The 23,760-nt window shown below is 59.9% G+C and overlaps 3 protein-coding genes across 3 annotated transcripts in view; 1 reads left to right on the top strand and 2 right to left on the bottom strand.

Moving 5' to 3' along the window:
• SREBF2 (sterol regulatory element binding transcription factor 2) overlaps window positions 1-1,887 on the top strand; it is a 61,316-nt gene extending 59,429 nt beyond the window's left edge. Inside the window, exon 19 of the mRNA XM_045554795.1 lies at window positions 78-1,887. Within this exon, the coding sequence (XP_045410751.1) occupies window positions 78-298 (221 nt within the window). The 3' untranslated portion in view covers window positions 299-1,887. The remainder of the gene's footprint in view (window positions 1-77) is intronic.
• Window positions 1,888-4,631: 2,744 nt separating this feature from the next.
• On the bottom strand, window positions 4,632-9,688 carry SHISA8 (shisa family member 8). Its single transcript, XM_045555131.1, has 6 exons — window positions 9,680-9,688; window positions 9,060-9,627; window positions 8,468-8,981; window positions 6,036-6,169; window positions 5,281-5,424; window positions 4,632-5,200 (listed from the first exon to the last, which is right to left on the bottom strand). The coding sequence occupies exons 1-6, from the start codon at window positions 9,686-9,688 to the stop codon at window positions 4,821-4,823; spliced, it is 1,749 nt and encodes a 582-aa protein (XP_045411087.1). The 3' UTR covers window positions 4,632-4,820.
• A 7,590-nt stretch (window positions 9,689-17,278) lies between these two features.
• Window positions 17,279-18,755, bottom strand: TNFRSF13C (TNF receptor superfamily member 13C). The gene is made up of 3 exons (XM_045554792.1): window positions 18,601-18,755; window positions 18,075-18,296; window positions 17,279-17,550 (listed from the first exon to the last, which is right to left on the bottom strand). Exons 1-3 carry the CDS (start codon window positions 18,734-18,736, stop codon window positions 17,366-17,368), a joined length of 543 nt encoding a protein of 180 aa, XP_045410748.1. The 5' UTR covers window positions 18,737-18,755; the 3' UTR covers window positions 17,279-17,365.
• Window positions 18,756-23,760: the final 5,005 nt, after the last annotated feature.

Here is a 23,760-nt window from a genome sequence, read left to right as displayed (position 1 = left end):
TCTAGGTCATGCCTGCAGGACAGCACCAGCCTTGTCATGGGCTCTCGGTTCCAACACGTATCTCATCCTTCCCACAGGAGAGGTGGATGCCTGGCCTGGCCAGCGAGAGCGGGCCACCGCCATCCTGCTGGCCTGCCGCCACCTTCCCCTCTCTTTCCTCTCCTCCCCGGGCCAGCGGGCTGTGCTGCTGGCCGAGGCTGCCCGCACCCTGGAGAAGGTGGGCGACCGGCGCTCCTGCAACGACTGCCAGCAGATGATTGTCAAGCTGGGTGGCGGCACCGCCATTGCCGCCTCCTGACCACCGGGCTCAGCCCACTGCCCTCCTCCTCTGTCTATCGCTCTCCTCCCTCAAGAGCTGTGGGGACAAAGCCTTGTCTTCCAAGCTGTCACCTGCCGAAGCTTTTGGACCGCTTACTTCAGGCCAGCGGGCCCCTGGGCAGAGCCCCTTAGAGCTGCTATCACTAGATGCCCGTGGTCCGGGGCCTGGTGGGGCTGAGAGCAGAGACAGCAGGGCAAGAATTGGGGTCCCCCTGACCGGAGAGCACAGGGGGCTCCCAAGCTGCCCAGCCCCTGTCTCCAGCCCTCCCGAGTTTCTCTCTCCCTGAACGTCTCTCGCCTTTTCGCTTCCTCATTTTTTATCAGGCTTTCTCTCTGGGGATGTGGGGCTCTGGGCACTAGAGAGCGATTTGCCCTCGGGACTGTGCCTGGTGTGCCCTCCCCTCTTTTTATATGAATGTTTTTATACCAGCGCTTGGGTTTGCTGCATCGCGGGCTACACTGCCGCAGCGCCTTCCCTCCCTGCCCGGGTTTAGGTCCCTCCCCTGCGCCTCACTAAGCCAGTCATCCTTCTCTCTCAGTTACGCAGGATGGCCAGGGAAGGAGGGGAGCCCAGCCCAGGGAGGTGGGTGGGAGGCAGGGGACAGGCCTGGGGACAGATGAAATAATGTCGGCATTATTTTTTAATTTTTTTAAAAATAAATGATATCTTATTTAATTGTCCTGTTCCTTCCCGCTCCCCTACTTCCTAGGCGGGCAGCCCCAGCTCAGGGTAGGCCCAGGGCAGCGAGAGATGAAGCCACCCCTTGGGACTGGGGCCCGGGGCCTTCCGTGTGGTTTCTTGGTTCCCTCCTACCTCTCCCCCAGCTCTTACCTCTGTGGTACAGACTGTCCCTGACTTACCATGGTTCAACTTACAATTTTAAGACTTTATGATGGGTTTATCGGGGTATTAAATGCATTTTCAACTTATGATATTTTCCATTTATGATGCATTTATCAGGATGTAACATTGTAATTCAAGGAGCATCTGTGTATTTTTATCCCTAACCCTTGACCTGAAAATAAGCTGGGGTGGCAGAAACCAGCCCTCAACCCTCCCCAGCGACAAGCCCTTTTCAGAGTGGGCACTGGGAATGAGGTCCCTGTCTTGGGAGTCCTAGGAGAAAAAAGTGGTCCCACTTTTTTGGATCCCTTGGCGTGGTGCCTACCCAAGGCTGTTTCTTCCCGGGCCTCCTGAGACTGAGACCCTGTGCTTCTCATCCCCTCAGGCTGGGTGGAGCAAGGTGGGGTGAGAGCCCCAGTGCTGACTGGGGGCGCACACAGCAGAGGCCCCGATGCAGAGTGCAGGCTGGGATGGGTCGGCCTTGCCCTGGGGTGTGCTCGGACCCCACCTGCTTTCTTTCTCCTGCCCCCCCCCACTGTAATTTATGGACCCGCCCAGCCCACGTGTCTTGTGTATATACTGTGCCTTTTCTTGTTATTGTTGAGGGTGGGAAGGGGTGGTTTTTCACTGAAAAGGGGGATACACCTATGGATTCCTTAATGTTGAATCATTCACCATGTCCCAGGACATAGGTTATTCAATAAACACAGATTGGTACCACCCAGCGCAAGGTGTGTGAGGGTCTGTAGTGTGCCTGCTATGGTGACCAGCCACGTGGCTGTGTGACTTGGCCTGCAATGCGCCAGGGGCTGAGCCCACCCCTCCCTCTCGCCGACCAGGCCCCTGGGTTTGGTCTAACGGGCCTTCTTTGCCCACCAGTGCGCCTGGCCCGTTCCGGTGTCTGGCACCCACTCCAGGGCTGAGTGAGGGCCGGGGGTAAAAGTGCTGGTGGTGGTGGTTCTGGGGTCAGAGGTTGCTATATCCAGGTTCCAACTTATTCCTTGGACGTGATGGTGGCGGCTTGACTGACAGCAACAATTCTTTGAGATTCAGGGTGCTAAATCTCTCCCCTACCAGGTGGGCCACTCCTTAGTTTCCCCTTCCCTGAAGGCAGTGACCCCTGAGGAGGCTCCCTGGCCCACAAGTCAGATCCAAGTACAGGAACTGGATTTCCCAGCGGGGTCACCTTGGGTGGGACCTGGCCTCTCAGCCTCCACTCCCCCATGTGCAGAATGGGGAGGCTGATCCCTGCCTTGGACTGCAGTCCCCACTGGCTGGGTTTAAGTGACAGGACACACAGTGCCTTGGGAGGCTGGAGAGGGGCCAGGCTTGGCTTAAGACATGGGCAGGGGGGTGGGAGGGGAGACCACGAAGTTGGGACGGGAGCCCAGGTGGAGTTGGGAGTGCCACATGGGTGGCAATGAGCCTGGGACTGACGTGCACAGTCCCTGGCCCAGCCCTACCCACCTGGCTGAGGAACAGTCCCTTAAGCTCTGAGCCACATCCTTCTCTGAAGGGCAGTCACAGTGTAACAGGGAAGGGCCTGGGGTGGGGGGCAGACAGCAAAACTATTTTGTCTCTTTAAAACTTCCCCCACTCTTTTTGGGACCTGAAGCCTGGCCTGCATCCCTGAGGCAGGTTAAGTTGTTTGTTAAAAGATAAACTCAGCCAACTTAGGCTGACACCAGCCCCCCAGGTGGGCCTAGGTGGGGCTTTGTCTTTGGCTAAAACGGGAGATTAGAATAGTTAACCACACTAGAACTGAGGGGCCCTCCCTTTAAAAGCTCTGTATTTCAGCTAAGGGTCAGGAAATTTGGATTTGGGGACAAGAAGGCCTACCATTTTTCCTCCTTTGCCAGCAAAGTAATAAACTTCTCTTTCCTTCTCCTCGAACCGCTTGTTCTCTTTCTGATGTGGCCTTGAGAACTAGTGCTGAGTTTTCGGTAACAGCAGGCCACACTGTTCCAAGGACCAGAGCAGCCTGGAGGGGCCCAGCTGTAGCTGGTCCTGTCCACAGTCACATCAGCTTTTCAGTGACAGCCACTGCCATGGCCTTAGCCTGGCTCCAGGGGGATGGAGAATGAGCAGAGGGGTGTTGCCCACCTCCAGCACAGCCCAGCCAGGCCCTGCATCACTCTTGGTAGGTGGCCGTGGGCGGCCAATGTGCCCAGGAACCCTGATCCTTTTGTGAGTCCCTGCAGGCTCTGTGACTCAGCACCCACCCCCTCCCCGGGCTCTACGCAGCTGTGGGAGAGGGCCAGGGGCACACGCCACCCCCGGCAGCTGAGACTGTGAGCTCTCTCCCCACAAGCCTTGGGGGCCCTCACTGCGGGCAGGACCATGGGCTCCAGGCTATGTCCTGCGGCTGGCTACGAGGCGTTGGTTTCCTTAATGGCTTAAGGGACGAGAAGGTAGACCCTCGACAGGTGAGGAGCTAACCGGGCCTAGTGGGTGTGGGGGCCTCAGGACAAGAAGGTCCCAGACTTCACATCCTGGGGGCAGCCCCCCGACCCAGACTGCCCCTGCCTGCCATTCACCCAAATTCTCTGTAACACTGGAGGGCCCTAACTTGTGAGACAGCTGGGTGACCTTGGGCAAGTTACTTAGGTCTCAAAACCTGAATTTCCTCATCTGTAAAGACACCCCCATGGGGCTTTTGTGAGGATTAAATAAGAAAAGGCAACAGGTGGCCATTGTTATTAAAACACTATACCACACCTAGGGTACTCAGGAGGCAAACAGACCTAACTGGGGGGCTTTGTTGAGGTCACACACCTCCACCGGCCACAGCCCAGCCCCCCCCCCAGTCTCCCCCAACAGTCCTGGCACAGAGGGACTCCGTGGGAGTTGCACAAATGCTGCTGGCAATGCCCTGGCCACAGCCAGGTACTAGGAGCCCTCCCTGCAGGAAGGGCACACTGGTAGTGCCAAGCGTGTGTGGTGGGGCACCCAGAGGGGCACTGCCAGCTCCTGCTCCAGCATCCGCACCCTCTTTCCCTCAGAGCAGCTCCTGGGAGGAGGCTCCCGCATCCTGGGCACCAGATGTCCACACTGCCCGCAACCATCAGGGGGGTGGCCCTGGGCCAATCCGGCCAAGCAGCCTGCAGGCCAGGGGCCGGCCCACAGCCAGACTGTCAGTGAGGATCAGGTTCTGCCAACTCAAGCTGTAGGGTGGGTGACCGGCTGGAGGGTCACCTCCAGCAGAGGGTGTGGACCCCCAGGAGGCCTCAGGCCCAGTGGCCCTCTCCCTGTGCCTGGATCAGAAGATGGTTGAAGCGTAACTGTCGGCTGTCCCCTGGCACCCACTAGTGTGGGCATTCAGCCTGGCAGGCAACCCTGGCCACCCGCTCCAGCCACCTCTCACTGGCTCCCAGCACCTTTGCCCGGAGCAGTCCTGTGTGCTTGCACATGCTGTGCCCTCTGCCTGCACCGCCGTCTGTCCAGTCAATGACCAATGCCGCCATCCGTGCCTCTTGCAGCCAAGCTGGGGCTCCTTTATTCTCAGGGGGAGGAACCACAGAACAGGGTTTATTTACACCAGGAACCCGGGCCCTGCAGGCTCCAAGGCCCCCATCCAGTTGGCGCAGAAGGAAGAGCTGGCCCCCTCTTCCCCTGCCCTCCGCCCCCGGGCTGTGCCTCAGGAGGACAGCGCTCCGCTTCACACCGTGACCTCGGCTTTGCTGTTGGTGCTCAGGTGCCGGGACCCGCGGCCCGCGCTGCCGTAAAGGCTGGGGGGCTGCTGGCCGAAGGCCTCGGGCGGCTTCTCCACGCTGAACTGGCGCCGGGGCACGTGGCCGGGCTGCCGGGGCGCCGGGGACGCCTGCGCCACCGGGTGGCCGCGGGGGGCGGGCCGGGCCGGGCGACCGGCCGTCCAGGCCGCGTAGTGGCCCGACGCGGCGGGACCGGCAGGGGGCGCGTAGCCGGGCGGGGCCCAGGGGCAGGCGTCCAGCAGCGCGGGCAGGTCCTCGGGCGGCTGCGGGACCCGCGGGACCGGCTCGGGGGCGGGGAAACGCTGATAGAAGTCCTGCGGGGCGGCCTCTGCGGGGACGGGGATGGGGTCAGGCTCTGGGCGCCGCAAGCCTCGCGGTCGAGGAGCGCGGACACCCGGGCGCACTCACCTGCGGCCTTGAGCGCGGCGGCTTTGACCGTGGCATACTTGGCGTAGTCGGCCTGCAGCGTCCTGCCGCCGCCCTGCAGCCGGGGGACGCGCGGGGGCCCCGGGGTGGCCGACCCCAAGGGCGCGTTGTTGAGGCGTTTCTTGTCTGGAGGGCAGGAGGGGTCAGTAGGCTGGCCGGCCGCTGACCCCGCCACTCCACCCGCGCCAGCACCTTCCGCAGCCCTCTCCCCGGGCAGCCCAGCGCGACCTTGGGCTGGCTGGCTGCGAGAGGCTGAGCAACGCCTGTCCGCAGGGCAGAACCTCCCCGCCCGACCAGAGGCAGCCTGCCCTGAGGGTGCGACCTGGTGAACAGCTCGCCAGCCCAGCGGGCTCGGCTTGAGGCGCTGAGTGCCACGACCTGCTCCCGCCCAGATAGGGGGACATCTGAGGAACAGACCCAGGTGGGAAAGTGGGGGCTGCCAAGCGCTGCCTCCCGAGCCAGAGACGGAGAAGGAGGCTCCAGAGCCCGGGGTGCTGAGCCAGAGGGCAGGACCACAGCCCTGGTCAGCAGAACCCGTGTCTGGGACCTCACAGATCACAGCCCCTGAGACTCAAGGTGGGAGGACCCGTGGGACAGATGGGAGGGCCCCTCACACACCCACAGAGTAAGCAGCTCATTTCTGTTTGGGAAACAGCTCAGAGCCTCCCCTGCCCAGCCCTGAGCACGACTCTGCCCACCTCCGCTGTGGGTCAACAGTGCCACCACCCCCTGCTCACCTGTGCTGTTGTGGGGCGAGCCCTGGGGGAGGCCATCCCCCATCTGCACCTGGACGCAGCTACCCAGGGGTGGGCCCAGAGGTGGAGGCAGGGGTTCCTGGGGGCCTGGCTGCTTCAGAAGTTCTGTCAGTGTCCTGTGGGGACAGAGTGGTGAGGAGTGGCCCCCTCAGCCTATCAAAGGCCAGCCCCAGCCACGGCCATGATGGTCTCCTGGGTGACCCTGGGCAGTTCTTTCCACCTCTCTGGCCTCCTTTCTCTCATCATAGACCTCACGCATCTAGCTTCCCTCCCAGGCACGACCTGTCAGCCTCACCTGTGGTCCCAAGAATGCCACATCCCAGAGCAGGCCAGGAAATTCTACTGGGGTCACATGTAACTAGGGCCACCTTATTTTCCAGAATCTCCCCTTCCCTCCCCTTCCTGCAGCCCACTCTCAAGAGCCTCCCTAGTACGGCCTCCTCTCCCAACACAGCCCTGCCCCCGACACCCTTTCCTCCATCTCCCCCCATAAACTCCTATCGTTCTTCAAGCCCCACGGAGTCCCCTCTTCCCCACTGCCCACCCAACTCTCCTCCTGCAGCAGGGGCTTCCGCTGGGTGTAGGGACATAGCTGCCAGCACAAGCATGGAGGACACATTGGGGCAGGGGCGGGGGGAGGCAGGCAGGAGATCCCTGGTGGCAGCCCAGCACCCGAAGGCTGTGTGACCTTGGGCAGCTGCCTCCCTGGGTACCCAGGACACCCAGCCCCCACCCAGCTGTGATAATGTGACAATGTCTATTAAGCCCAGCTGCTTCCAGCATCCCGAACCCATGATTTTCTCCTACTCAGCCTGTCCTTCCTTCTGGGGCTGGGGCCTCAAATGGCTGATTCAGGGTCTGAAAGTGTCCTGGTACCTGCCTGAGCCGATGCTCCTGCCCTGCCCACTCCTCAGTGGCTCACCTCTGTGGTCTCATCTCTGGACAAGCACCACCAGCCCAGCTCTCCCAAACATGAGTGACCATCATGTCCCCGGCCTGTGCACAAACTCTCCAGGGGCTCCCTCCAAACCCTCTGAGAAGCCTTCCCTGGCCATCAGCCCCAACATGACAGAATTAAGTGTGAGACTTAGGAGGAGGGCAGGGGTTCAGAAGACACCCACACGTGAGCCCAAGCCCTGGAGCCCAGAAAGGGGCAGGGACCGGCCCAGGCCACACAGTACATCAGGGCTGGGCTCAGCTCTTCCTGAGGCATCACCAAACCTGCTTCCCCATCCCACGTGGACCAGGAGGTTTCCAGGCGAACGTGTCAGCTAGCCTGCCCCAGCCACCTCCTACATTGTAGTGACCCTCAGTTCCCACTGCCCACCCTGGTCAAGAACATATCCAGGCCTCCCTGCTGCTACCCTCACCCAGCATGAGGGACCTGAAAATCGGAAGGCCCAGCCCCTGCCCCTGCAGCATCCAGGACCCAGGCCAAGAGGCTCAGCGGCGTGGAGGCAGGCAGTGGCCGCGGGCAGAGGCTAGGTGGTCTGGGGGGTGAGGGGTGCTGCAATGCCAAGGAAGCCCTCATCCCTGCTCCTAGGGCCCACATCTGGCCCACCAGGCTGTGGGGCTTTCTCTCTATTGTCACTTCCAAGTACAAGCCTGTCACCTGTGGTGTCAGCAGCCCACATGCCCAAAGGGTACGGGGACCTGGAGGATGAAGAGGGCACAGGCCCCAGGACGTGGGAATTGCTGGGGCATGTGAGTGCATGAGTGTGGCAGATAGGTGGGAGTCCAGGTCTGGACACGTAGAATCTAAGAGTCCCCATTCCAGCTGAGGAAGGGGACCCGGGTCCTATAGAGCCCATTTCACACCAGGCTCAGAATTGCAGTTAGCACCTGTCCTGGACTCAGCAGCGCTGGACACTGTTCCCCACACAGAGGGAGACCCTGACCTGCGTCTGGGGCTATGGAGTGGGCATTAGGGGAGGCCCTCTGGAACCCGGGGAAGGAAGGTCAGGCCTGAGTCACAGCTCTGGGGTCACCAGAGAGAAGGCAGGGAGGGGAGCGGAGAGAGCCCAGAGAGCCAAGTGCCCCTTCCCTGCTCTCCACCCAAGACACCAAATACTACATCAGCGCTGTCCCCTGCCTGGCCAGTGTGAGCCCCTCCCCTGGCGCCGACCTCGTGCCCTCTGCCTGAGGCTACCAGCCCTCCCTGCGAGGGGAGGCTGGAGCCGCCCAGCGCCCAGCACAGACCAGAAGGTCAAGGGGAGTCAGGGCGGTATCCGGTGTCTCCCTCGTCAAGAGGGGGTTAGGGGGAGACAGGGAGGAAAGACCAGGAGAAGGGGCCTGCTGAGAGAACCAGGGCTTCAAGAGGGGAGGGAAGGATGGAGGGGCGCAGCGGGGCGCCCACCAGGCAGAGAGGGCGTCGGGGCGTCCAAGCGGGGGTCTGGGCACGGCGGCGCGCTCACCTGGTCACCGTGCGCCGCGCGCGCGGGCTGTGCGCCCTCTCCAGGCCCAGACGCGCCCCGATGCCTGCCAGCACCAGCAGCGCAGCGACGCCACACACCGCGTAGACGGCCGTGTGGCTGCGCTCGCGGCCCGGGTCCCGGGGCGCGGCGGCGTCGCGGGCGCGGGCGGGCGGGCGGCCGGTCTGCACCCAGGCCGGCGTGTCGTAGTTGGAGCAGCGGCTCTGGTCGAGGCGCCGCGGCCCGTCGTGGCAGCAGAAGCGGTAGCCGCACGTGCCGCAGCAGAAGCTGTAGGCGCCTGAGCTGCAGTTGAAGGGCGGGTCCCACTGGCCCATCACGTCGTAGTAGCCGCGGCAGCGGTCGCCCCCGGCCGGGGCTGCGGTGCCGGGTGCCGCGGGCCCCTGAGCCTCGGGGGCCCCCGCTCGGCCCGACGGCGGCCGCGCCAGCAGCAGCGCCAGCCGGAGTGCGAGGGCCAGCCGGAGCCCGGGCGGACGGTGGCCCCCGCGCAGCCCCCGCGCTTCGGCCCCCCCCCATTCGGCCGGCGCCTCCTGCTACTGCGCCCCGCGCATGGCCCCGCGCCGCGGCTCCCTCCGGCCCGGCTCCTCCGCGCCCTCAGGGATCGCGCCGGCCCCGCCGCCCGGGCGCTGGCTCCCTGCGGACGCCTCCCCGGCCGGCCGTCGGCCTCCTCTGGGAGCGCAGCCCCGGGTGCGCTCGGTCCGGAGCTCGGGAGGCCGCCCCTCCGGTGGGCGCGTCCTCCGCCGGGGCTCACCTCGGACCCGGGCCGGCCGGTCCGCGCCTGGGCTGCCCCCAGGGCTGGGCGGCGGGTCGTGGCCTGCGCGCGGTTCCCGCTCCTCCCGGCCGGGAGGTGTGCGGGTCCTGGGCCTAGCGGGGGCGGCGCCGGGGCCGCTGGCCGCCCGACTCCGCTGCCTCCCGCCGCCCGCTCCGTGCTGCCCGCGCTCCGGCTCCGGCTCCGGCTCCGGCTCCGGCTCGGGCTCGGCGCGGGCTCGGCGCGGGCTCGGCGGGCGGGGGAGGGAGCGCGGGAAAGAGGGAGGGCGGCGGGAGGCAGAGCCGGGGGAGGAGCGCGGCCGCCGCCAGGGGCGGGAGGGCGCGCGGAGGGCCCGCGCAGCCGGGCGCCCCACCTGGGACCCTCTCCGAAGACAGTCCTGGAAACGGGGCGCTCGAGGGGCATCTGCTGAAGGCTCCCGGGACTGTTACCTCGGACATGGGGCCGCGCCTGGAGCGTCCCTGTTTTACAGGTGCGGCGACCGACCGTGGCGCGGAGGTCAAAGCTGCCCGGAAGAGCCCCGGGACGGTCAGTGCCCCCCTCCGGTCTCCTTCCCGTCCCTGCTGTCCATCCTGGTCATGCCGTGAGGCGGGCCCCTTCCCCTCTCCGCGCCTCAATTTCCGCACCTGTCAAATGGGAAGGAACAGCCCCGGCCGTGCTGCTGCAGAGGGCAGGTCTGGGTCTCCGCGCCGCCCGGGGCGCACGGTTTCCCCAGGGCGTGAGCCCCGGTTCCAGACCTCCCGAACGCCGGGCTGGGGGCCCGGATACCCCCGCGGAGATGGGCACGGCCCTCCCGAGATCTGCTCCCCTCCCCAGGGGTGACGCAGAGGAGACTCGGCTAGCGGGACCCAGCGGTCCTTCCACGGTCTGAGGGAAGGCGGGGACCGGTAAAGAGCCGGCCTGGCCCGCGGCACGGCTCAGTCGTGTTTTCGGAGCTGAGTTTACTTAGAGAATGTGACGGTGCCGCGGTTTCTTGCCTCAGTTTCTCATTTTACCATCAAAACTCTTTCTGGAGAGCAGATGCATAATCCGCCCCCTCCAGGAGGCAGGGGTCAATGTGGAACTTCTCATGTCCAGACGGGGAACACCAGGAGGGAAAGGACTGGCGCCCAATCCACCCCGTGCCCGGCTCAGCTCAGGCCTCCCTCAGTACTGGAAGGGAGGGAGGGAGGAAACGCCTCTCGTCTCTCACTTCTGTCAGGGGAAGAACTGGAGCTCCCTGGGGTCCTTCCTGCTCCCCTTCATGTCCCCTCCTTCCCCGTCACTCAGCGGCTGGGATCAGCTTATCCGAGTGGAGGAGGTGAGGGAGGAAGGAGAAGGATTTACATTTTAAGGAGGATCAAGTCCTGTCCCAACATGAGGGGCTGACGGGCCAATTTCAGGAATTGGGGGGCTAGACAGGAGGAGGGCGTGACCTCTCAACAATGCCCTCCCCCCTCAGAGTGTCTCCTTGTGCCCCGGCCAAAGATGTCCTGCCCCCCCCTCGCTTCCCATGCAGCCCAGAAGACCCTCCCTTCCCCCATCACATGACGGCTTGTTACAACTTTAGAAGAAAAAGAGGAGCAAAGGAATTAAATGAAACTGCTTTAATCCCATCCGCAGAGCCAACCACACTAAACTATGTCACACTTTACATGCTGTTTTGTGACTGGTTTTCAGTTTACTTTTTGCTTTTTTCTCCTCAGAAATTGGTAACTATCCTTTCTGGAGTGTCCTTCTCTGCTTCCTTGGGGCGGGGGCATTCCTAGAAATGGAATCAGTGGAACCACCCGCTGACAAGCTGCCCTCCAGGTTGCAGGGCCCTGAGGATGGCCGCTTCTCCTCACCCTTCACACCCATTTCGGGCACTTGTCTCTGCCCCCCTGGAACTGTGGCCTCATTCTAGGTAGGGTCCCTTCTGGGTCCAGAGCAAGTCTCCCAATGCTCTCCCCTGGGTTACAGTCCCTCCTGGGCCTCCTCTTGCCCCCACTGTCTTGGCACTGGGCACTGTGCTCAACTTAGACCCAATGTTGACTCGCATCAGGTCCCTAGTGACGGCCATTTGACCAATGAAAGAGCTGGATTCCAGCCCCTGCCCCACACCCAGGGGCTGATGTCCAACCCCCAACCCCCCCTGCCACACACACAGGGCTTCCTCTGCACGCCGTCTGATTCAGTCGTCAGCCAGCAACCCGAAGTACCCACATCTACCAGGTCTGTGCCAGGCACTCATTGCCCTCTCCATGTGAACACCTGGCCTTGGGGGGCAGGGAGCAGGAGGGGGCAACTGCAAAGACAGAGCCCAGCTGACTGGCCGAGTCCTGGGATCTGACCACCCATTCAGCTGACCTGCCCCCGAGATGCCCCGGCCATGTGTTGGGCCAGGGGATCTAGGGATGGTGCAGCCCAGCTGAAGACTGACCCCTTTGCCTGGATCCCAGGGCCTCTCACCACAGCAAGGTTCCGGGGCACCCACTTCTTATCTCTTCTTCCCGCCCCCCAAGCCTGTGTCACCAAAAATCGCCCATTGATCCAGGCTTAAAATAACCCTTGGCATCTGCAGCAAGCTGAGTCCCTGCGCTTGAAGGGCACCCGCCCCCCCAACACCCTGCAGGCAGCTCGAGTGTGCGGGTGTCTGCGGTGCTCCAGATGGGGGGTGCACATCTGGGGCTGTTGTGTGACTATGAGGGCCTTCCCTGCACCGCGGGCAAGCATGCACACACGTGTGTCAGGGTAGGTGCACCTTGCACACAAGTCCTTCCCTCAATGTCAAGCCCTCCCCTGGTGCTCAGGCCTGGCTGTGGAAGGCTGGGGGTCCTGAGAGGTTGTGGACATTAAGGAAACCCTGTGCTGAGCCTGTGTCCCCATTTTAGGTGGTGGGTGTCCAGTCTGCCAGCTCTGCCCAACCCTACCCTGTCTGGGGCAGAGGGTTTGGGTTTTCCTAGAAACTCAAGACCCAGAGAGGGGAAATCACTTGCTGTGACTGGCACACAGCCAACAAGGGCAGGGTCTGGCCTGGAACCTGAGCTGTCAGCCCCAGACCTACTTCCTGGCCAGTTCAGAGCAGCTGGAGGGCACCGCCCAGAGCTCAGGGAAGCGCCCCCTACCGGCTGACAGGGCACACCCCCGACTCCAGCCTTTCCAGCCCCTCAGCTGAAAGCTTCCATTTATTCTTCGCTTTGGAGCCAGACTGACCAGGCTGGAATTCCTGCTCCCCATTCAACCTTTCTAGGCCTCAGTTTTCTCATCTGCAAGGTGCGTTACCGGCATCCCTCTGGCAGGGCTACAGGGCGAAGCCAGTGGGCTCTTGACGGGAGACACCCAGGTACGTGCGTCCTGGTGGGAGGACACTGCATCCACTGCGGCCGGGCTGAAAGGATGGTGATTGTGACGGTGGCCGGTGCCATCCACAAGCTTCCAAGGCCTCATTCCTAAGCTCATTTCACTACCATTTCCTCCGTAACGCTGGACTCCCTGCTAGTGCAAATGCCGGTACCAGGAGGGGTCTGGAAGGAGGGCCCATGGCTGCCTTTGTCTCCTGAGAGGCAGCTCGGTGACTCAGGCTCCAGCTGCCCGTGGGAGGGAGGGGGCGCCCGGGCTCCTGAGGTCTCGAGGGAGAGGCAGGATTGGGGGGCTGGGGCTCAGTTCCCGGTCCCGGCCCCCATGCACCCCGTCCCCGGCCCGCACCCTGCCCTGCCTCCCCCACTCCAGACGCCACAGGTAATGGCTCCGCCTGACCCCCTCCCAATAAGTCTCCCCCTTCAGGACCCGCCAAAGACCCCAGAAAACGTGCAAACCCGGCAGGGCCACCCTCCTCGACCAGCCCGCCTGCTCCTGAGGCACGACTCCGCGGTCAGCGAAACGCAGAGCCCCCCGCCCTACACCTCGCCCTAAAGGCGGGTCGGTGGCCCACATCCGGGGCCCTCCTGGCTTGGGCCTTGGGCCTCGGGACGCGCGTGAGGAGGACTAGGACTCCGCGCGGACGCAGAGGTCAGGAGCTAGAAGTGGGCACCCTTGGCCTTGGGCCCGCCCCGCATCCGGCCCCTCCCTTTTTCCTCGCCCCTTGGCCTGGCCCCGCCCCTTTCTGCAACCTCTCTCCTTGACCCGGTCCCTCCGCCGCGCCGCTCGCCTTGGCCCCACCCTCTGCGTCCCGGAATACCCTCCGCCACCCCGCAGCTGGCGGCCAAGGTGCCACCAGCCGGGCCGACCGCAGGAGCCGTGCATATAGACTTTCGCCTGCCCCAGAGCCGCTGGACCGTCCTGGATTCGGGGCTGGATCACAAATTCTCTGCAGCTTAGAGGAGTGGAGATGCTCAGGGGTCCCGGGACCCTTGTCTCCTCCCCACCCCGCCACCACAGCTGCGGCGCCCTGCAGAGTCCAGGAGGAAGGCTCATGGGCCGGGAACACGGGCATCCCTTTCCTCCCCGACTCTCCACATGATTCTGGGCAGTTGTCCTTACCGTACCCCCATCCGCAGGTCAGGACCAGGCCTGCTTCCGCCTCCCTGCCCCGGGCATTCCCTGGCCCTGGCAGGGATCGCCCTGTCTCTACATGCCACATGGCCTTTAAACTACAAGGACAGCTGGGTGGCCCCCAAGAACCCCATTTTGCATGTGGAAAGACAGGCCCAGAGCGATGCCACCAGCTTCTAGGAATAGTGCTGTGTGGGGCCATCCCTGCTGAGAAAGACGGAGGTGAGGGTCAGGCCTTCCTCCCGGGCCTCACCAGCTGGACCTCCCCACCCCCACTCTGAGCCCTCGGCCTGGGACTGCCAGGCAGGAAGTGAAAGGGGCTGCAGGAAGCCCCAGGAGGAACCGAGACTTCAGCCAGCCCCGCCCCCACCTGCCAGGGACCCTGGGGACCTGGTGGAAACCAGACCCTCCTTCAGGAAAAACTGGCCAGAAACACAAGCTAGGCCAGTTCCCAACCCCCCCCCCCCGCCCCAAGCTGTCCTTCCAGAGTCTAACTGAGATCCCTCGTACTGCAAAACGAGACCAGTTAGGGAGAAAAATCTTTTGAGTAGTGATAAAACCAAGAGGCGGGGCCTGGCCTCAATCCCAGGCATAGGCCACTCCCCCGAAGGGAGCCTGAGCCAATGACCTTCTGCTGGGCAGGCACACCCAGCGGGGGCAGGAACCCGGGTCCAGCCTGGCTCCACCACTGCCTGTTGGGCCTTGGGCCAGATCCCTTCACCTGCTGAACCGCTCTTTTGCTATCTGCAAATGGGACCGTATCATCACTGCTCACGGATGTGAAATGGTGCAGATTTTCAGGAAAGAGATTGGATCAATGGGCGCCTTTAAAAAGGTCAAGGCCTTTGGTGCAAGCACCCTCCTGGGAAACAGAGCCGCATGCAAAGAGCCTCAGTCACAGCAGCAAAAACTGAAAATAACCGAATGCTCAAGTGGAAAACTTTACCAATATTGAAAACGTTATTGTACAGTGGTTAGAGAGAGAAAAACTTACTACATACAATGGTCAAGATATGACTTTGCCTGTACAGAATGGTTACAATTATGTAGAAAAATACACCACCACACAGGGGGCTGGTGTTGCTGGATATGGATCATTTCTCCATGATTCCACCATGGATTACTGTTTTGAACTTCCCAGATTGTTTACAAAATGCCTATCTTGATTTTTTTTACTAAAAGCATTTTTTAAGCAAACACAACCCCCCCCCCCCCAGGTGCTGTTATGAAGAGCAATGAGATATTGGAGGTGACGGCTCCTTGGAAAGTAACACCTAGCACAGAGGACAGAACACTGTTCTCTTATTACCTGGGCCTGGGGCCCTTTTCCAGGGGAGGGGAGACACCACACCCCTCCTTGCCTGCCATCCACTGGTCCGTCCTGGTTCTCCCCCAAGGAACTTCCCATCTGTTATTTGCTAGATGACAATGATACCAAGTCCTCTCCCCTTCTGGGCCTCAGTTTCCTCACCTTCGAACTGTGTATATCTGTGAGAATTCTCTAGGGTTTCTTCCAGTCCTTCTCTGGAGGGCCACAGGGCAGTAGGAGAACTTTGCATCCAACCCCCTATTTTTCAGAAGAAACTGAGATCAGAGGGGAAACTGCATACCAGCCGGAGAGGCCAGCTGGGACAGAGAGGTGCCAAAGGTTTGCATGTCTGGGTCCCAGAGGGGTTTCACCCACCCTTTTCACCTTCAGGGCCTAGCCCCTGGCTGTAGGGGAGAAGGTGTGGTGGGAGGTGGGGTAGCCAGAACAGCTCAGACTTCCCCAGCCCAGATGAAGGAGTGGATGGCTGGGCTCATCTGGGCCTAACCCCCACCCCTGCCTACTGCTTGCCACCTGACCTTACTCCAGTCTCATGGGTCCCTGAGGGTAGGGGCATCTGAGATGAGTTCAAGGAGCAAGTAGCTGGGCAGAGACCTCGATGTGAGTGTCCAGGTTCTGGGGAAGCCATTGTCTTCTGAACTGGGAAAGGAGTAGGCAGGAAGGGCAGGGGTCTGCTAGACAGTTCTGGTGGCAGTTCATGGAGATGCAGGCAGAAACATCTGATGCATGAACAGAACACGGCCAAGGCCCAATGTGGGAAAAACAGTATCGGTACTGAACCCCATCTTCTGACTCCTAGTCCAGTGCTCCTTCCAAAGGCACTAAACTATGATAAGTTCCAAGGAAGCTGTCCAGGGAAGAGTCCAGGTCAGGAGGTTCTGACCCTGTGTGGGAGGGTAGGCAGGAGGCAAGTGGCTGACTGAGTGCACAGTGTGGTCCCGAGCTGGGACGGTCTTGGCTCCAGATCCCAGAGCAAGGAGCACCACTGTGATAGGAGCAGCTTTCACTGGGTTGGTGGGTGACCCTAGAGGCTGGCACAGAATGGCCAAGTGAGCCCAGCATTTGGGGTCCAGTGCTTCAGGAGGACTGGCCATAGAGAGAAGGAAATTCAAGGCACCTCGGATCCATCTGATTCAAGGGCACAGGCCTGCCCTAGCCTCTGTATGAAGGAGCCTCCTATAGGTCCCATCCCTGCCCTGTGTACGGCTGAGTGCGCTGTGCCTCAGAAGCAGCTGGGACCCTGGGTGGTCCCTGACAGAGCTGCCTGCCAGTGTGTTCCTTCAGCTTAAGTTTTGAGTTCTGCCCCAGGGGCTGTAGACTTCCTCCCAAGTGCAGACCTGTGGCTCTGGAAGCTGCCACTGAAGTCAAAATGGCATCTTAAGTTGTAGCAGATTGGGCCAATCTCAGGGTTGCCCCTGGGATACAGATACCTAAGAATCAGTACAATCCAGCAGAATCCTTTTTTCTTTTCGATTATTTCTTAAAATAATCTTGTACTGAATCTCAAAGCAAGCAAACCCATGAACTGGTTACTCATTGCTGCCATGTGCATAGGTTTAAAAGCAGGACAGCTCTGAGAGCAAGTATTAAAGAAATACAATATCCAGGTACAAATTAAGCATCCTCCCACTTGGTCTTTTTTTCAGATTCATTTTGGCTTAATGGTGCCTTTCCCACATTAAAAGAAAAATCTCTTACTCATAGTGCCCTAGTCATTCAAAAGCACAGAAGCTCAGGCACAACCTTGAAGTGCTGTCAAAGATGGTATAGTCTTAAGCCAAAAACTAACACACCAAACAACTCCATGCCAGCTGATTGCTGTGGTCTGTAGTGTCTGTGGTGCTGCAGAGTTAAGCTGGGGCAGCCTGACTCCCTGGAAAAGGGCACTTGGGTGCTGGAGGGAAGAGCCAAATTCAACTTCCAAGCCCCTGGCTCGGGGTCCAGAGGAGGGCAGGGACCATCTCCTGCCCCCTCCATTGCTCTTTTTTTTTTCTTTCTTTTTTTTTTTTTGAGACAGAGTCTCACTCTGTTGCCTGGGCTAGAGTGCTGTGGCGTCAGCCTTGCTCACAGCAACCTCAAACTCCTGGGCTCAAGCGATCCTCCTGCCTCAGCCTCCCGAGTAGCTGGGACTACAGGCATGCACCACTATGCCCGGCTAATTTTTTTCTATATATATTTTTTAGCTGTCCATACAATTTCTTTCTATTTTTAGTAGAGATGGGGTCTCGCCCTTCCTCAGGCTGGTCTCAAACTCCTGAGGCTCAAACAATCCGCCTGCCTTGGCTTCCCAGAGTGCTAGGACTACAGGCGTGAGCCACCTCGCCGGGCCCCTCCATTGCTATTGTTGCTCAGGGCCGGCAGTCTTGGTGGTCACCAGTTCAGTGGATCCCAGCTCTGTGGCTGGCACAGGTACACTATGGCCGGATGGGGTGGTGCCTGGGTCTTCGTCCCTGGGTGGAGGCCAGACAGGAGCTGTGGCATCAAGGGTTCCAGGGGACAGGATGATGACATTGTCCAGGGGCTCTGGGGCAGAAGGTGGGGGAGGGAAGGTGAGTACTGGGCCACAACCTTCCTCCACTGCCTGTTCTAGAAGGCTTCCCAGAGGGTGCAGCTCCTTGCGATGAGACCCCACTGTGGGAGGGAGGAGTGGCACAGGGCAGGGGCAAGACGGGAAGTACGGCCCGAGGGGTAGGAGCTGGGGCTCAGCCTGGCCATCCCACAGGGATTTGCTCTGGGACCAGCTCCCTCAGACTCCCAAGGTGCAGGACAGACTCCTCCCTCAGATGGGACTCCCCAGTGCCATCCTTCCTTCGCCTTGGGTCTGGGAGGGCAATGCTGTGTCCCTCACTTAGGCTAGGGCCCGTCGTCTCCCTGCTCAGCCTGAGCTCTTCAGGGCAAACTCTCTCCTACCCGCAGCCCACACAGCCCTTTCTCTCCGTTCAGACCCCCCACCCGCAAGGGCCATGTCTCCCCTAGACGGCCCCACCCCCAGGCCATGTGACCCCGCGCCTCCGACGGTGCCCCTTGGTTCCCTAGATGGAACTCACCGTGCTGGCCTCCATCTGGGCCCTCCGGGGAGGCCGTCCCACGAAGCCGCCGGCGCCTCCAGCTCACCAGGCCCACCAGGGCCAGCGCTAGCACCAGGCCCAGCAGCGCGGGGGCGCCGAAGAGCAGCCCGGGCAGGGGCAGCGCCGCCTCGGGGCCGGCGCCCGCGCCCACCGACTCCTGCGGCTGCAGCGCCGTCCCGGCCGCCGCGCTGCTCACTCCTGCTGCAGGCGGAGGGGACAGGGAGGGAGGGCGCGGGGCCGCGGGGAGGGACGCGCGGGGCCGGGGTGGGGCGGAGGGAGGCGAGGCTGGGAGGGGAGGGACGGCGGGAGAGGTGGACATGGGGGGGAGAGAGCGGAGGCGGCCGTGAGGGCCCCGTCCAGGCCCTGCCCACGGGTCCCCATCAACCCGCTGGGTCTTGGGCGGGGCGGGCTCCGCCTGCGGCTTCGGCGGGCTGGGGGCCCCGTGGCAGGACCCCCGTCCACCCGAGGCTGCCCGAGGCCACGCGTCAGCGCGGGTCGCTCTTACCCGGTCTCGGCTCGGGCGTGCGGAGGAGCTTGCAGGCCACGCAGTGGCGAACCAGCAGGTCGAAGCACTGGGCCGGGTCACAGGGCGTGGGGGGCGGCCCGTCCCTGCCCCTCGGCCTCCTGGCCCCTCGCCTCATGGTGCTGATGCCGCCTCACTCCGCGGGGACTGAGCTCTGCGTTGGGCTCCGCTGCCCTCCGGGAGGAAACCGGGAGCGGCCGAGCACTCCGCCCCGCCCCGCGGGGTGGGACCGCTGGGGTGGGACCACTCTCGGCCAGGCCCAGGGCCCTGAACCGCAGACCTCTTTCTCTTTCTCCCTAGGGTTCCTCCATTCAACCACTCAACCATGACCCCCAGACGCCAGCTGGGTGGGCGCTAGGCCGGGCTGGGGTCAGACCAGAGCCTGCTCCTGCGCCACAAAGAGATGGGTCTCTGCAGTCAGGACATAGACCTCTGGGTGGCCTCCCCTGCTCAGCCTCTCAGATGCTCCCACGCCATCTCCCTGCAAGCCCACCTGCCTCCTCCTCTGGGGAGTCCTCCTGCTCTTCCCAGGCAGAGCTGGGTGAGGACATCAAACACTTCTGACCTTGTACCAGGCCCAGAGGGTCCGCCCAGAGGCAGTCCCACAGGATGGACAATGCCTCACAGTAGGGACCAGCTCAGGTCATCCTGGATGGTGAGAGGCGTTTGCCAGGTGGAGGGAGGGTGGAGTGGGAGCAAAGGCTTGGAGGCCCAAACATGAAGTCCAGGGAGTGCTTGGGCCAGAGGGCCAGGCTGGGGCCTTGACTGGAGCGTCAGGGAGCTTGGACTCTGGGCTGGAGGGTACGAGGGAGCCACGCAGGGCTTTGAGCAGGGAGTGTCAGTAAGCTCTGCATATTACGAAGGAAACTATGGCTGGAATGGGGGGAGTCCTGCCCAGCCCGACTCCTTTTCTCCAGGGCTGTGTGTGTCCTGGCCAGCTCATCTCTGTGTCTCACTGAGGTCCCCTGTCTGTCCTCCCCAGGGTTTGGCTCCCCGTCTGCCTCTCCCCCAGTCTCTCAGACTGACACACACGCGCACACACACAGAGGCTCCCTGGCCTTCCTCAGTACATGTTGCTTCCTCCCCAGGGGCAAGGGCTGGACAGGCCCTCAGGGAGCCACAGATCAGCAGGAGCTCAGGGTTATGGGCCTGCTGGTGGGACTTACAGACCCCTAAGCACTCGGGGCTGAGGGAACACAGAGAACTGAGGACGGAGCCACTGTCCAGGGGCCAGGAGGAAGCTTGGGGGCAGAGTGAGTAGATCTCGGCAGCTGCCAGGGGGTGGGAAACACTCCAGGCAGAGGGAATGTCATGGGCAAAGGCTTGGAGAGGTGAAGGGGGCACAGGGAGTGTGTTCTGGGGACAGACATGGCCACTGCCGCAGGGGCTGCTGGGAGGGCAGAGGGAGCAGCCAGGCAGCAGAGGAGTGAGGCCCGCCCGCAGTGAGGAGGTGTTTGAGTAGGGAAGAGATTGCCTCTGAGCTGTGCTCACAAGGGCCCTCTGGCTACTGCAGAGCTAAAGACTGGATGGGGTGACTGGAGTGGCAAGGTGGCTGGCACTATGGACCAGGCAGGACATGACGTAGTAGCTACCCTATGGAGTGAGGGTAGGGAGGCTGTTCCCCAGGTTTCTGGCTTGAAAGACCTGAGGACTCCCATAGAACCCCAGTGGGCCAGCTTTGAGTGGCCCTGGCCCACGCCTCTCCATCCCCTACCCACGGGCCAGCGACTCCATGGCAGGAAGGTGTAGGCGGTGAGCAGCTGCAAAGAAGAAGTGGGTGTGGGTGTGGGTGTGGGTGTATGGTGGGGGGAAGCCAGGAGCTTGGAAAGGAGCCAGGACAAGGAAGGCCCTTCTCCAGGACAGTGGGGGGGGAAAGGCCAGAAGACGGCCATAACCCTGCCTCCCACGCCCACCCCTCTGTTGATATTGGTGCTACTGTTATTACCTGCTATTGTTGGGGCTGCAGGCCCTGACTGTGTACCAGGCACCTCATTTAGACCTTGGGCCAGACGTTTGGGCAGGCTGAAGTTTGTGGGAATCCAGGGAGGGGGTGGCCCAATGGAACTGGGGTGGGGATAATTTACACAGGTTATGACGAGGGCGAGGGCACCATCCTGCCAGGTCTCCATCTCCCAGCAGAGGGTGAGAATCACCAGCTACTCTGACCCCTGCAGAGACTAGAGGCGGCTGCCTTCAGGGTCCCAAGGGAGAGAGGGGGAGAGATGTACCACTGAGACAGGGAACTGGCAGGCACTGCTTTGGGCATTGCTTAATTGTGCAGACATTGTTTAACTGAGTCAGGAAGTCTCAAAGTTTCAAACTACCCTGATCAAAACAAGATGGCGGTAGGACAGGTTCCAACCAGTTAGAACCAAGATGGTGGAGAAACCGACCCCCTCTCAACCTTGCAGCTTCATTATACGCCTTGTTACCATAAAATTGTCTAGGGAACCTCCCAGTCCCGTCATGCACCTGACGCCAGGAGGCTTCCCGTCTGACCATATTTAGTCAAAAGGAGGGTGTCACCCAAATTCTAGGGAAACTCCGAGAATATCCCCCCCTTTGCTTACACTGTAATTGAGCCTTTGGTTAAACAGAGCGGCTAAAGGAACCGCAGGGCCAGTTCTCCACAGGGAGCACAGGGAGCACTGGCCTCTGCTCTGTCTGTGGAGTGGACCTTCTATAGTTTCTGAAGAAAACTCGCCCTCACCTCATACTGCTGGCTTGCTCGGGAATTCTTTCTTGCGCAAAGCCAAGGACCCACTTGGACTTCAAGTGATGCCCAGCATTGGGAGTCACTTTCCTGTGTAATCTTTGTGGCGACCCAGATGGGACAAAGGGACACCCCCACCCAGACCCCAAATTAAGACCATGGCACTCTCTGGAAACTGAGGGACGGATAAGTCCCCTTTGTCTAGTTTGGTTTCTTTTCTGTCTTCTTGTCTTCTAAAGCGTCAGATCCTTTCATTCCATCTCTCTTTCTGACTCTCTTCTCTAGATTTGCTTTCTGTTTTGTGTATTTTTTTTTTCTTTTTCTTTTTAGTAGAGACAGGGTCTCACTGTTGCTCAAGCGATCGGCCTCCCAGAGAGCTAGGATTACAAGTGCGAGCCGAGACTTTCTTTTGCATTAAAGGACATAAATTTACTCCATCCATCTAACTACAGCTCCCCCGGTAACAGCAATGGGGTGGCAGGAGTTTTAATCTCCACACCATGCAGACGGAAGTAGTTGATGAATACTGGGTGATTCTGGCCTTGGGTGTCCAACAATTCACTGTCTCCTTTTGTCTTTCGCCTTCCATCTCTTCTGTGTTTTGGACTGTCACTCACCGACCTGTTTTGGTCTTAGTGCATAAATGAATGTCTATCATTATTTCATTAGCTGCAGTTATACTTTTTGCTTTAGCTGTGTGGGTGATTGTTTCCATTCTTTGTAAAACAGGTCATTTTGAAATTCTTTTCTTTTTGTTAAATAGAGATCCCCTATTGTGGTGACTCTGGGATGCCAGAGCCATATTGTTTCAGTGGCCCCAAGTTAAAGTGCTGAAATAGGCTCCTTAGGGACACCTACTTTTATCCCTAATTCTGTGATTTGTGTGTTGTAACATTGTTTTTCTGTGGTCCTTGTACTGGAGGACAAAGCCTCCGATCTTCTGCGCAGATCTATTTTTTGCCCTCTGGCCTTGGTGCTTTCTCAAACTATGCTGATCTTGACCTTGCAAGTTTTGGCGACTATTGCCTTGTTGACTTTCTTAGAAGAAAGGGAGAGGTGAGAATCTGAGAGACAAGATTATCAGTTCTTTGCCAGGCTTAGGGAAGCCCCCGTGTCCAACAGAAATCGTGTTCAGAAATGGGGACAAGAAGCATCCCATAGGATTCCCCACTAGGATGCCTCCTCAACAACTGGGATAAATTTAATTTAGAAGGTCTAAAAAGAAAGAAACTTATTTTCTATTACAATACTGCCTGGCCCCAATACCAACGTGGAGACCAGGAAACCTGGCTTGGAAATGGTTCTTTAAACTATAACACAATTATAGGATTGGACTTATTCTATAAAAAGGAAGGAAAATGGGTAGAAATTCCTTATGTGCAGGTTTTTATGGACGCCCAGCAAAGATGTCAAAAGGCCCAAAACACCCAATCAAAACAGAGTCACATGCCACTGTAAGATAATAGCAATTTACCGTCCAAAAGGAGGGTGTCACCCTGATTGTAGGGAAATACTGCCCCTTTCCAAGAAATACCATGCATAGCCCTCCCCTCGTTTAGCCTATAATTAAGCTGTTGCTTAAATAGAGGAGCTAAAGGAGCCATGGGGCCGGGTCCCCTCCACAGGGAGCACTAGCCTCTGCCCTGTCTGTGGAGATTTTCTATACTGTCTAAATAAATAAAACTTGCTTTCACTTGGCTGGCTCCTGAATTCTTTCTTGCACAAAGCCAAGGACACAGACTTCAAGGGATTCCCAGTACTGGGAGTCACGTTCCTGTGTCAACAGTGTCAGGGTTGCAAGGTCCCTCACCTTGGCCAGAGAGGAAAGCTGGCTGCCTTGAAGGAGAGGAGCAGAATTACTCATTTGACACAAATGTTTGTCAGGTGCTTGCTTTGTGCCTGCCCTGGACCAGGTGCTGGGGACAAAGCCAGGAACAGCAAAAGGCCTGTGGGATTCGTGTGTGGTGTGTGCCGGTACCTGACCTCAGACTAACCTTTCCACTTGGGCCTCCTAAATGGGGTCGGGGGCCAGGGGTTGCCTGAGGCTTTGAATCTCTGTTTGAATGACCCCACATTTCAGAAGAGAAATTTCACAATCAGACCAATGTCGGAAATATTAGTTTACTCCTCAATGTATTCTTTTTTTCTCCATAGCTCGTAAATCATGCTTATTAATTTGTTTATTCAAGTCTTCTATGTCACTTAAAAAAAAACAAACAACTATTATCAGTTGTAAAGGATACAACTCAAGATCAGCCAAATGGAAGAGGTGTATAGGGCGAGGTATGCGGGAAAAGGCACCGGTAGAGTTCCCAGCCCTCTCCAGGTGGGTCACCACCCTGGCTGCCCTCCCAGGAACTCCACGTGTTCACCAGCCTGGAAGCTCTTCTTTTTTTTTCTTTTACCCACACCACTTGGAAGCTTTTCTA

This window comes from Lemur catta, chromosome 6 (assembly GCF_020740605.2).
Source record: "Lemur catta isolate mLemCat1 chromosome 6, mLemCat1.pri, whole genome shotgun sequence".
In the NCBI taxonomy this organism is placed as follows: Eukaryota; Metazoa; Chordata; class Mammalia; order Primates; family Lemuridae; genus Lemur; species Lemur catta.
The sequence above is the reverse complement of the archived record's forward strand: the minus strand, read 5'-3'. Positions and strand labels throughout refer to the sequence as shown.

Coding starts and splice junctions, on each gene's coding strand:
- SHISA8 (XM_045555131.1), bottom strand. Junction 6,170..8,467: donor GCGCGGCGCACGGTGACCAG/GTGAGCGCGCCG, acceptor CTGTCCCCACAG/GACACTGACAGAACTTCTGA. Junction 5,201..5,280: donor CGCCGCGCTCAAGGCCGCAG/GTGAGTGCGCCC, acceptor CCGTCCCCGCAG/AGGCCGCCCCGCAGGACTTC.
- TNFRSF13C (XM_045554792.1), bottom strand. CDS start 18,736: ATGAGGCGAGGGGCCAGGAGGCCGAGGGGCAGGGACGGGCCGCCCCCC. Junction 18,297..18,600: donor CACGCCCGAGCCGAGACCGG/GTAAGAGCGACC, acceptor CTCCGCCTGCAG/CAGGAGTGAGCAGCGCGGCG. Junction 17,551..18,074: donor CCCAGATGGAGGCCAGCACG/GTGAGTTCCATC, acceptor CTTCTGCCCCAG/AGCCCCTGGACAATGTCATC.